At 49.6% G+C, this 12,141-nt stretch overlaps 1 protein-coding gene across 7 annotated transcripts in view; it reads left to right on the forward strand.

Annotated features, from left to right (window-relative positions):
• Positions 1-11,580, forward strand: part of FUBP3 (far upstream element binding protein 3) — a 37,209-nt gene extending 25,629 nt beyond the window's left edge. For 2 of the 7 annotated variants that reach the window (XM_088525269.1, XM_088525270.1), the window contains 7 exons: positions 3,339-3,499; positions 4,331-4,404; positions 4,860-4,936; positions 6,869-6,937; positions 8,455-8,526; positions 9,139-9,266; positions 10,217-11,580. In XM_088525269.1, the coding sequence (XP_088381395.1) occupies positions 3,339-3,499; positions 4,331-4,404; positions 4,860-4,936; positions 6,869-6,937; positions 8,455-8,526; positions 9,139-9,266; positions 10,217-10,225 (590 nt within the window). In that variant the 3' untranslated portion in view covers positions 10,226-11,580. The remainder of the gene's footprint in view (positions 1-3,338; positions 3,500-4,330; positions 4,405-4,859; positions 4,937-6,868; positions 6,938-8,454; positions 8,527-9,138; positions 9,267-10,216) is intronic. The other 5 variants (XM_088525271.1, XM_088525273.1, XM_088525272.1 and 2 more) reach the window with 4 other exon arrangements.
• Positions 11,581-12,141: the final 561 nt, after the last annotated feature.

Genomic DNA, 12,141 nt, shown 5'->3' on the forward strand with positions numbered 1-12,141 from the left:
CAGAATAGGAACATATTAGCTACAATGGTAGGGGAGGCAGAGACTCGAGGGCATTGTGCCATGTTTCAGTGACATTTAGTTTCCTGCCATCCTGTTGGGCAGGAATAAGCTTGCAACAGAGCATGTTATAGCCTTTTCCCCCTGCTGCACAACCCTGCTGCGTCTCGCTTGTTCTCTTCCCTGTCACTGGACCCTCGTGATGTCCCAAACTGCTGCCTGGGTGGATGAGGTGGAAAGGAGCCTGGGAAGGAGGAGTCAGGAGTGTCTGCAGTCAGTTTGAGTTGTTGCTTTTGCCGAAATCTGTTCACAAGCCTGAAAATTTTCTCGTGTTTATAAACAACAACAACAAAGCTGCTCTCCCAGTTGCGCAAAAGAGATTGTGCTTGATCTCAGTGAACAGACCAGTTGGGCAAATTGTAAGCCTACAGGTGAGAGTTATGTGTATGGAAAAAATCAAATTATAATGAAACTTTATTACTATATCCATTAGTCATGCTTAATAAAGGATCAGAAAAGGTCACTTGTTGTTCAGCAGTGCACTGAGGTGGAGCATTTGTGACTACAGCGAGCCCCATGCGCTGAGAAGATAAATGCAGGTAGCGGAGCTGGATGGCCCCTCATTTGAGCATGAGGCCTGGCACAGACTCCTTGAGGGGGTGGAGGGGGGCTTTTTACCTTTGCTTCCACAGCATCAGAAGAGGCATTTTTATCCAGCAGGATCAGAAGCTCTCTGGAGGGGCTAATTGCTAGTTGTATGGTGATTTGAATGCTCGTAGCCCTGTAATGTCACCTTGCAATCACTGTTCTTGCAGTGCCTGTGCTCTTAGTGTGTTGCAGTGCTCATTTTTGTCAAGTGAGAGGTGGCTGTGGCATTGCCTGCTGGGTGGCAAGTACTGCACTTTCCAAACATTAGTGCATGACGTTGATGCCTGATTCCTCTCTGCTTCTCTAATACTGCCCCGAGACAGTATAGGTGCGAGGGGATATTAACTTTTTAAGTCACCAACACCCTCACCCTTTAGTTTCCGAGCAGTTTCCAAATGTTCATTTGTTTTCCCTGTGAGATGGAGATTTTCCCTGTGAGATGGATTTGTTTTCCCTGTTTATCACCCAAGCCATGGGCGTCTCGGGCACCCTGGCACAGAGCAGTGGTTGTGACTAGGTAACTGCTGCCATGCTGCCTGCTCCTTGTCACCACTCCAGCAGCAGGAGAAAGGAGGAGAGGGAGAAGCTTGTCCCAGCTGCAGCTTTCCAGCACACACTAGAGGAGATCCACATCTCTTGTGAGCATCTCTTTCCCAATTGCCAGGTGTCAGCCCTTAGGAGCCGATGAGGAGCCCCCATCTCCCTGGAAGTTGTGCCTGTAGCTGCTTCCTCTAGAGGGTGGTTAGGTGCAGCTTTTCTTTTCTCAAGGCCTCCGAGGAAGGGTGGAGACAAGAGCCATACACGTCAAGGGCTTTCTCTGGTGGTGCTTGGAAACTGCCCGCAGCCTCTCTGGGCCCCCGCCGGATTTCCATGATAAATACAGCAATATTGACAGATAACGTGGCCGGCCCGGCTCTTGTCAGCGCTGCCTTTTAGCAGGTTTGATTAATTGCTTTACGATTTCACGTCCAGCTGGGGGGCCACACTTGGATGTCTTCTGCCCCCCATCAGGTAGAAGAATGGAGCGGGCTGCTGAATGCGTCTGTAGACAGTCCCCATGTGCCGAGCGGGTCACCTCCTCGGGAGGGAAGGTGAACTCCTTCCGGGCTGCGCCGCTTCGTTTGCACGCTCCGGGCACCCTGCACGGGAGGGAGCGCTCTGGCATCTGCAGGCAGGAGCAAAAGAAGAAAAAGCAGATTCCTGGTAGAGGAGGAGGATGCGTGCAGGCCTCGGAGCAACCCGTGTTTGTCACGCGGCGAGGAAGGTCCGTTCCTGCAGGTTGCAAAGTGGCTGAAACAGTGCTGGGTTATCAGTTTTCCATAATCTGATAAAGTGGCAGTGGCAGTCTACTCGGATCTCCCCCTAGCTGGTAAAAGAAGGGCTTGATAGAAATCTGCATCTGACATAAATGCGATGAAACTTCTTGGTTTAGAAAATCGCATCTTACCGCGTTCCCATGCGTTACTGAAAATGAGTGACTTGTCTCTTGGCTACACAGTACAAGCCCTGTTGTCTGCCTGGAGATGTGACATGGTTATTCTTTGTTAAATGCATCTTCTAAAATTCATCCAGAAAGAGTTAATTGCCCTTGGGCAACTTTTCCATCTCCCCTCCCTAAAAGCGCTTTAAAATGTTAAAAAGGTCATGAGTCCTTTACAATGAAATGAGCAAGTGTCTACAGCATCCACAGTTTGTTTTGAAGTTGTGTGGCATGTATAGAGCTGGAAATGTGAGCAAAATTGATGAGATTATGTTTGGATACCCCTTTAATTAAAACAAATCTTTGGTTAGTCTCCTTTACTCTCTTTCCGGCTCGCAGTATTTCTTTTTGGGTATTGGTTTCATCCAGGTTTGTGTTTTAAAAGATGTAAAAACCCCTTCTTTCCCCACACCCTGTAATTTCTCCAGTTGAGTGGAGCCGATCTGTAAGTTGTGTGAGATTCCAGAAGAAGAATTGAACCATTGTAACGTTGGCTGAAGCTTTTGTTAAGCAAATTTCATTAAGATACTGAGACCTAACAGGTTTTCAGGAAATCCCATCCACTATGGCCAGCCCTGCAGCATCCTAGTTGAAGTGTTCCTGTGCTCCAGTAGATCCAGCTTGCAGAGTGGTCAGATATGTTCACTGCATGGACAGCTAATTCTGAAATACTCTAAGACAGCAGAATCCAGCACTGCTCCAGTTGCATGTAGGGCTGCTTATGCTGCATTGTGACTAGGAAATGGTGTAAGCTGAGGTTTTCTTAAGGGAACAAGATACTGCACAATCGGTTGGTTTAGGGAAAGCTTAAGCTTTGTTTTATGCTATAAGATATTTGTCTGGTGGCTTTCTGAGTGAAAGGTCTAGCAACAGAAACAAGTCTTATGGCAGAAAAAAAAAAACACTTTTCATTTTTTTCAATTGAAGATGACTCTCTTTTCTTGAGAAATATGAATAGGTGTTCAGAAGCTCTGGAGCTGGTGGGATTTCAGTCAGCACGGTCTAATTTATCTTCTAATTTATCCCAAAGTGTATCTCGGCCATCATGCATCTTGTCAGGAGCTTAGTAATGTGCACACAAGGGGGTTATATCCACATTCTTTAAGCAGCAGGTGTCTGAACTCTACTCACATTATGAGAACCTTTGTTATTTTTGCTTTATGGAAAGAGATGCTGAACATCCCTTCTTATGTCTTGGTTTTCTTTCCTTCAGGTGGTGAGAACATCAAGAGCATAAATCAACAGTCAGGAGCCCACGTGGAGCTCCAGAGAAACCCACCTCCAAACACAGACCCTGGTGTACGAATATTCACAATCAGAGGAATTCCCCAACAGATTGAGCTCGCTAGACATCTCATAGATGAGAAAGTTGGTGTAAGTTTACTCTCTGATGATGTTTGTCTCCTTCAGAACTGGCACTCTTGCTCGTAGCTATGTGTAGGCCTGGACTTAAGGCATGGCACAGAAAACACGTGCTTACATTATTTACATTCAATACCATTTGCCTCTTAGCAGCCGTTCTGAACTTTGGCCCTCTAGCAGCCATGAGATCAGTCTTTGCTCTGCTCCCATAAGCATCAGACTGTTTGCTGACATAATCAAGTGTAGCGCAGCTGTATGAGGGAGAAGAAAAGCTTTAATAAGGTATGAGAAGGCTGTCAAATGAGATTTTGAAGAGAAGTGATGTTGCTGCTTGAGAATGGTACAATCTTTGCACCATCATTCTGAAAGTAACACTCAACTCCTTGCTCCAGTAAATCCTGGATGACTTTGTTTTCCACTTAATGCACTGCTGTGGTATTGAAGCTTAATAATATCAGGATGGAGTACTGCTGAAGGGGGAGACTTGAGTAAAAGGTGGTGGGGAAAACACTGAGCTGAGGCATGGTAGAACTGAAAAGCAGCTTGTATACTGAAATACTTGAGAAGAGAAAGCTTGATACCAAACCCAGGATCCAAGCTGTTTGGAGCAAAGCTTCAACTGTGTCATAGTTTCATTAACTCTTTTGTGGGCTGGCCAAAGTTGCTTCTGAAGCTGAGTGTGCTGAGAGTCCTGAGAACTCTATGCTTGGAGCATCGGTCTCCTCCAGCTGGGATTTATTGGAACGTATCCCAGGCTTTCTTCTTCCCTTTCTTATTGCTCGTATTAGCTGCTCCTGCCCTAGGCTTAGAGCAGACTTTAAATGTTTTTGGGTTTCATGGCAGGGTACCAGCATGGGAGGACCTGGAGGATTTGGTCAAAGTCCGTTCAGCCAAGCACCTGCCACACCTCATCAAAAGTAAGTTCTTCCATCTCTTTGGAATGACTGTGGGGAAATACTGGGAGCTAAGAACACTTGGAGAAGGGCTGTGGAGGGGTACAAGTGGAGCTTTATGACTGAGTTCTCAGAAGTTTTTAAGCTTGTCTTCAGGAAGGATTTTAGCTCCTAAATTGTAGGAGAAGTAGGAGCTGGTGTCTCCAAAATTCCTGCTGCTAGTGCAGGGCGAGCATGGCAAGAAGTCTGAACAGCACATGGAGTGCTGCTGAGTACGGTGTGTCCTCATTTGGCTTCCAGAAGACGAAGCTCAGCCCAGCTGGCATTCCCACCTACAGTGTTCCACGTTGTTTCTGTGTCCACCCGTTTGTCAGCAACTTCTGACTACAAGTAGTAATTCATTTCTCTGGCTGACTTGGTTCATGTGGCCCGTTACGTATTTTATTGTCTACTTCAGTATGTCTTTTTGTCCTCTGTAGTGGTCCTCAGGCGTTCATGACGCAGGGTTGGGGCAGTACCTACCAGACGTGGCAGCAGCCTGGACAGCAAGTCCCAAGTAAGTGTTCAAGCCCTGTTTGAGCAGGGTTGGTGTTCTCTGCCTGCCCTCTTGCTTCGTGCCCACAAAACACGGGTGCTTCCCTGAGCCCAACTCTGTGGAAAGAGCAGAAGCAGCTCCTGAGCGAAGGAGGTGGATACAAATGTGCTCTGGTATGAGTTGAGAATAAGCCCGAGTCCGCTGAAAACTGTAACCCTTTTTGTGCACCTCCCTGCTTGTGTCTGCTCTCTTTGTGTAGAAACTTGGCCCTTTCAGTCAGTCCTCTCTCATAACAAAATCCTTCCTGCCTCAGGCTCTCTCCCTCCAGGGTTTTCCAGGCAAGCACTTGCCAACCCAACGCAGCATGTGTGGTGCTGATTTCTGCCCATCTCTCTGCTCTTGACCTTATCAATTCTTGCTGCTCTATAGATGTCCCTTATGAGTTCTTCTCATTGTTCAGCTCCCAGTCTGATGGAAAGACTGAGAAGTAGGGGCAGAAAATGGAGAAGGGGATAGCTTTGGCTCTTATCCAGATTTGTTCTCACCAACTCTAATAGTGTCCCCTTATCTCCTTTTGGGAGTTGATGAAAACTGATCAGCGTGCATCGTGCTAACCACTGGGAATGAAGCCAACAGGATAACTGGCTTTCAGATAAATAAAGAAGTAGCAGTGCACACATGTTATGGGTTCAAAAGCTGAACCCAGATCACCCCTGATGCTGGGGCTTCCCCTTCAGGCTGCTGGCACTGAGTCGGGCTGACTGTCAGTCTCAGGGTTTGGAGGTTCATTCCCTCCCAAAACCCTGTTTAGTAAAATTCAGCGTGGAATGGGGAATTCCCCATTTCCAGATAATTGAAGTTACAGGTCTTAGGAACACGAATAGGACATCATCATCCTGTCTGAGATTTGAACAGTCAGAGCAAGGGTTTGCCAAAACAAAGCAGATGCCCAGTCTGCTTGGTAAGCTCAAAGTTCTTGTGACAGAAAAGGTAATTGTGTCCAAAACACATTTTTCTATCCCAGTTTTTCAGGTAGTAAGTTCATTTCATAGTCTGATCTTGTGAAAACTAAATCCTAGCACAACAAAGGGGATTTAAATTAAAGAGTTGTAATGACAGGTGCTTTTAAGTGCTATATTTGGTTTAGCAATACAGCAGACTTGCAATTTTTGTAGAGGAGTGAAGAGTATTTCCCATTAGCTAGTTTTACAGGAGAATTATTATTCAGATTCTTCCCTGTGTACACCCAAGAGCACTGGCCTTTCCTAGGCCTTGGGAAGCAGGCGTTTTCCTGCACAAGGAGAGCAGTCGGTGCAGCAGGGAAAAAAATGTAGCATTTCTAGAATGAAAATGATCCTCCTGTCCAGCCAGCTGCCACCCCTCTGCCGTTGTACACTGTATTATTTGTCCTCATATAAAGCCTGTGTTGAATACAAGCTTGTGAAATGTGCTTTGCTATTTACCTTGAGAGATGTCTTTGCCACTCACCCGAATAGCTTGTCCTCCTCTTCCTCACCTCTCCCGAACCTCCTCGTACCCTGCCCACCAGCCCCTGGGGAAACCCCCCTTATGCAGTGTGTCCCAGTTGCCTCCTGGCACTGGGCACATAAAAATCACCTGGTGCTGATAGTGCAACTCATGTGCTCAGAAATTAAAATAACTGCTTTGCACTTAATTCATCAGGTTTCTGGGCGCTCCCAAGTTCTGTGAAGCCTCACGGTATTCCTTCCCCTATGTGGAGTTAGTAGCCCGGGCCGTGGTTTGGGGGCAGATGTCTTATTTCTGCTGTTGAACCTGGTGGCAAATGCTGGCTCTGCAGTCGCATGTGCACTCAGGTTCCTCCGTGTTCCTGTTTGTAGCCAGGCACTCTCTGAAGGCAGTCTTGGTAAGGAGAGAGGACACACACCATAATGCTGTGCTTTAAGCAGACTTCACTGCTTTCTCCTGCTGCAGATCACAATGGTACCCAGTCAGGCCAGGTGGAGTTCACCAAGGCGTGGGAGGATTATTATAAGAAACTAGGTAAATACCTGTTTTTACACTTTTTGAAAACACTCTTGTGAAGGTTCCCTTTCCTGCCTGTTCCAAAGCGAGTGCTGCAGCCTGCTTTTTTTTTCCCATGGCTTTGCTAGCCCTGTCCAAGCGCCGCCCGTGTCCCTCTCCAAACACAATTCCTAGGGACGCGCTCGACAGTGCCCTCCGGGTGGGAGGAGGGGCAGACCCCCACCCCTACACATGTATTTAGATTTTAATTACTTCCCTCATCTTAAATAAATTAACTGGCCGGGGAACCGTTTTGCCGTGCGGTGCATTTAGCTGCGTGTCTTTTCAGCCTGCCACGGACTGTAATTCTCCTCGAAGAAAAGGCATTGAAGGGGGTCCTTTGTTGGCATTAGCAGGTGGACAGTCGAGGCAGCCTTGACCTCTGCCAGAAAAGGTCCTGACTTGCAGCGTTGGTCAAGTCTTTTAACCCGCTTTTATGCCCCTGGACAGGACACGGCTGCCCTGTTCCCTCCACCCACTTCCCCCACGGCAGCGTTTCGTGCAGCCCCTTCCCCCAGGCTGGAGCCCTCCTCGGCCCCGGTGCGCGTGGAGCTCCCTGCAGGGCTTCCTGCCCTCCACACGTGTCACGGCTTGTGTCCGGCCTTTGCTGCTCGCCTTTCTCGGGGCTTTTCTAATCGCCCCGTTGCCGTTTCGGGGGGCTTGGGGGCTGCTTGCTGCATGTCTGGCCGAGGGCTCCCCGCTGCTGCGCCCGCCTGGGGGCCTGTCCCCTGCAGCTGAGCTGAGACAGAACGAGGGTGCTGCAGGGAGCAGCCCTGCGCTGCGGGGCGCCCGGGCCTGCGCAGGGGACGTGTGTCCGGCTGGTGGTGGCAGCTGAGGGCGTCTCTGCTGCAGCCGGGCTTGGAGCACCGGCGCTGGCAGCGCTTTCCCTGCACGGGGCTGGGGATGTTTAACGGGAGCCTCCCCGAAAGGAGCCTGCGCGGGCAGCGCTGAGAACCTGGAGCTGCTTGGAGAGCTTGGCAGCTCTTCCTGCACGGAGGAGGACGGAGGAGGACGGTGGCATCTGCGGAGGGTCGGCCGGGAGCTCTGCGCTCAGGCGGGCGCCTTTGACCCCGCGCGTTGTGCCCAGGGCAGTGCCCTGCAGCGAGGGCAGGGAGCTCCCCTCAGTGACCCCAACCAGGGCAGCTCCTCGGTGGCTCTGCCGCTAAAACCGCAGCGGGGTTGAAGCCCCATCAGCGACCCGAACCCCTTGTCCCTGTGCTAGACATGAGGTGCAAACCCAGCAGCTCCCGAGCAGGTCCCCGTGCCGGGGTCGTGTGGCTTCCTGCCCTTTCTCAGGGCAGAGCGGAGGTGAAGTTGGGATCCTGGCCTTTCCCTCAGCCTTCCCCATCTGAGGTGCCCAACGCCGTGGAGAGGTGGAAGCTGAAGGGCAGAGTCTGGGCAGTGAAGCTGGAGCCAGGGCTGTCTAGTGGAAAGATGTCGCCAGCTGGAAACTGTTGCCTGCTCCTGACGTGCCCCTTGTTGTCATCTTTGCACAGGCCAACAGAGCCAGCAGCAGAACAGCCATCCCGATTACAGCAAAGCATGGGAGGAGTATTACAAAAAACAGAGTGAGTGAATCAGGGTCACTGGAGGTGAATCGACCCTTGTTACAAACAGAGTTAACTCTAACCCAAGGACTCGGCTCTCCATCCTCTGCCATCCTAAGTTTCCGACCGCCCTTTGCTCCCCTGCTCTTGGTGACGGTGCACGCAGGGCTCCAGCTGGAAGCTCCCCTTGAGCTGCAGCCCGGTGTCCACGGCAGCAGTGGGGCTGCCCGGGGGAAACGTCCGCGCGTAGTGAGAACCAGCGCCGGCAGCAACCCCAAAGCTGAGGCTGTTCCCAGGGCAGGGAAGCTCCGTGGAGACGCGTGGGACCGTCTCTTCCCGCTCCGCTCGAAGGCGCCTGGTGCCGGCCTCTGGATGAGCCTTTGCCGCGGCGCTGCCGGAGCCCTCGGGCCGAGGATGGAGCAGGGACGCTCTCGTGCCCTTGGTTTGAGACTCGCAAGGCAGCTTAGAAAACCTCTCCTGTGGTATCCAAACAGCAGAGAGCTGCTCCCGCTCTTCCAGGTGTCTGCGGTGTTGGAAGGGGGCTGCTATTCGCAAAGCTTTGCAAAAGGAGATCCTGAGGCCGGGCTTTGCCTTACTGAGTTGCTCATTCCTCCCTTTTCCCTTTTCCTCCAGGTCATGCTGCCAGTGCTGCTTCTCAGGCGAGTTCCCAGCCGGACTACACGATGGCTTGGGCAGAGTATTACAGACAGCAGGCTGCCTACTACGGGCAGACACTAGGGCAGGCTCAGGCCCACAGCCAGGTCGGTATTTTTATTCCACTGCATCCCGTCGCTCTTTCCCTGTGGGATCTGGCTACAAGGGTCTTGCCCTGCTGGGGTGGAGACTCCACTTTGGGCTTGTGCATTGGGGCCAAGGGATATTTGTGGCTAAGGAAGGAATCAAAGAAGTGAAAACTTGTTTGCTGCTGCTGCCTGTTGTGTCAGTGGGTTGTATCATTCCCCACATGGCCCGTCTGGGTTTTTTTAATCATCCCTGTTATTTTTACTTCCCCTCTTCCTGGGGACTTTGTATGCAAGGCTGTTTTGTGCCTTCTGGGAGATTTTAAGGAAAATCATGCACCTATGCTGTCAGGGTAGTGTGGAGCTGCTGAAAAGGGCCATGCAGCGCTGGCCCGTGTGTGCAGACCTTGCCTTTTCCCTTGGAAGCTCTGCACTAACTGGGAGCTGGGTGTTTGCCTGGCAATGCCGGGCCCTGCTAGGGAGGGGAAGATTACTCAGGGGAAAAAAAAAAATCGGATTAACCAGCTGTTGAGTCAGATCTCACCTATCACTTAAGCCCTGAAGTCATTTTCCCGGCTTTTCAGTGGCCGTGTGGGGTTTTTCCCGCTCCTGGAGCAGGGCTTTACTGCGCGATGATAATCGTTAGTATCTGCAAGAAACCGGAGCGCAAACCCGCGCGCTCCAGCGGCCGCCGCGTCCCGCTCTCCCGCGGCGCTCCGGGGGCTGGAAGCTGCCGGGACCCGTGAACGGCCGCTCCGCAGCCCTGCGGCGGAACCGGAGCCTCGGGAACAGGGAGACCGCGGCCAATAACGTCCCGAGCGGCCGGACGGGGCGGCGGGAGCGAGCGCCCGCGCGGGGACCTCCCCAGCAGCGCCGGGAACGGGAGCGGGAACGGGAGCGGGAGCGGGAACGGGGCGGCTTTGGGGTCCGCTGCCACCAGTAACTTCTCCCTTTGCTCTTTCCCTCTCTAGGAGCAGTAGAACAAGGTCCTTGCGGCAATTTTTTTTCTTGGAATCATTGTGGAAGAAAACCTTTTTGTAACAGAGGTTTCTAGATTTGCAACATTTTGATGAAGACTTTTCTGTTTGTTTGTGAAACACTAGTTGTAGGATAATCTATACTGAACTTTTCTAAGAATCAGGAACAATTAGTAATGTACTAAACTCATGGACATGCTGGTAATTTTGTTTCCAAATTTGTAAAAACTCCGGGATTCCTTTTGGAGAGAAGCCAGAGAATTTGCAGGCACCAAAACGCACCCCAGAGCTGTGACATTTCAACATGTGTTTTTTTGTGTGTTTTTTTTTTCCTTTTTAATTTTCAATCTTTTCTGTTGCAACAGAAAGAGTGGCTTGGAAGTCTTAGGTGGTATGTAACAAATCCTAAAAAGAAAAAAAAAATTAAACAGTATTTAAATATTCTTAAATATGTAAATTCATTAAATGTTTTACTTCTAATTTCTTGTACCTTGGCTGTCTTTGATTTTATTGCATTTTTTAAAAACTGAACTATAATATGTATTGTAATTAATTATGTGAATTCTGTATTGAGACAATTACTGTTTTGCTGTCAGGCAAGTTATGGGGGGGCATTTTGTAGGGTTTGTATAATTTCTAGAGTTCTAAAGGGGTAATATAAAAACGTGTTAATTTTTTTAGCAATACATTTTTTCATGTCTCCATTGCTAGTTGCATTTATGTATCTAAGACCTCCAAGCTTGTTTAAAAAAAAAAAACAAAAAAACAAAAAAACCTTCCTCTATGCTCTCAGAAATATAAATACTGTTATTTTTAATATTAAAATGAATCTGCTATTAGTACCTTTAACAAACACTGTGGAACATAAAACCATATAAAAGCTAGTAACTATTTTTTAATTCCAAGGTGTTTTTTGCTTTTACATTTCTTTTAAATATTTTCTTATCTAATATTTGTCAAATTACCTAGAGAGATAAATGAATCTAGTATTAACCACAGTATGCGCTAAATAATTTTGATTTAATAAAAGGGATAATATGATTTCCAATGTTTACTGTAGTGTTTCTTGTACAGATAACAGTGTATTTTTAAAGGAAAAACGGAATTGAAGCTATTTTTTCTTGCATTTTTAATTGACCTGCGGGACATTCCGTTTTGAAATGTACTGAAGTTACTGTTCTTGGGTTCTTTCCTTATTTTTCCTTATGCTTGAAATGTCTAACTATAAAGAAGCGCAATTGGATAATGTTGAGCATGGTGTTTTAAAAAAAAAAAAAAGTGTTCTTTTTATTTGACTGACAGTTGCATTTTACACTCTATATAATAAAATTTCCACAAGGTGTCTTGTGGGCCGAGTATCTGCGCTCTGGTGGCTCCGTTGCTCGCGCTGCTCCGAGGTCCCGGTCGCCGCTTCGGGGTGACTCTGCTGCGTCGGCCGGAGCCCTCATTCCGGTGAGATTCCATGGGTGTCACGTCGGGATGCCCCTGGCACGGGGATTTCCCGAGGAAGGTGCCGTGACTGCAGCTGCAGGGGCCACAACGATTATCTTTAATAAAAGGGAACTCTCCGCAGCGGGGCCGGCACGGGGAGCACTGCAGCGTTTGCGGGGACTCCAGGCCCTGGTTTTCCTGCCCACAACTTGTTGCTCCTCTGCGAGTTGCACCGGGCCCGACGCTCCATTACGGGGGCCGCGATGGGCGCGAGCTCCAGGGGGGCGGCTGGATCCAATCCCGGGGTGCTGAGTGAGGAGCAGGTGCTGCTCCGGGCCGTAACCGGGTCCAATTTGGTGACGGCTCCGGTGCCCTCAGCCCTCCCCTCCTTTCCAACAGGGGCTTCCAGCTCCCGCTTGGCGCAGCCGCATCCAGCCCCGCGTCCGCGCAGGGGGAAGGGAGGGCGGAGAGAAGATCCCATCTGCGCG

The sequence above is a fragment of the Tinamus guttatus genome, unplaced genomic scaffold (assembly GCF_059628265.1).
Source record: "Tinamus guttatus ecotype Peru unplaced genomic scaffold, ASM5962826v1 Tinamus_guttatus_pri_ptg000226l, whole genome shotgun sequence".
NCBI classification, from domain to species: Eukaryota; Metazoa; Chordata; class Aves; order Tinamiformes; family Tinamidae; genus Tinamus; species Tinamus guttatus.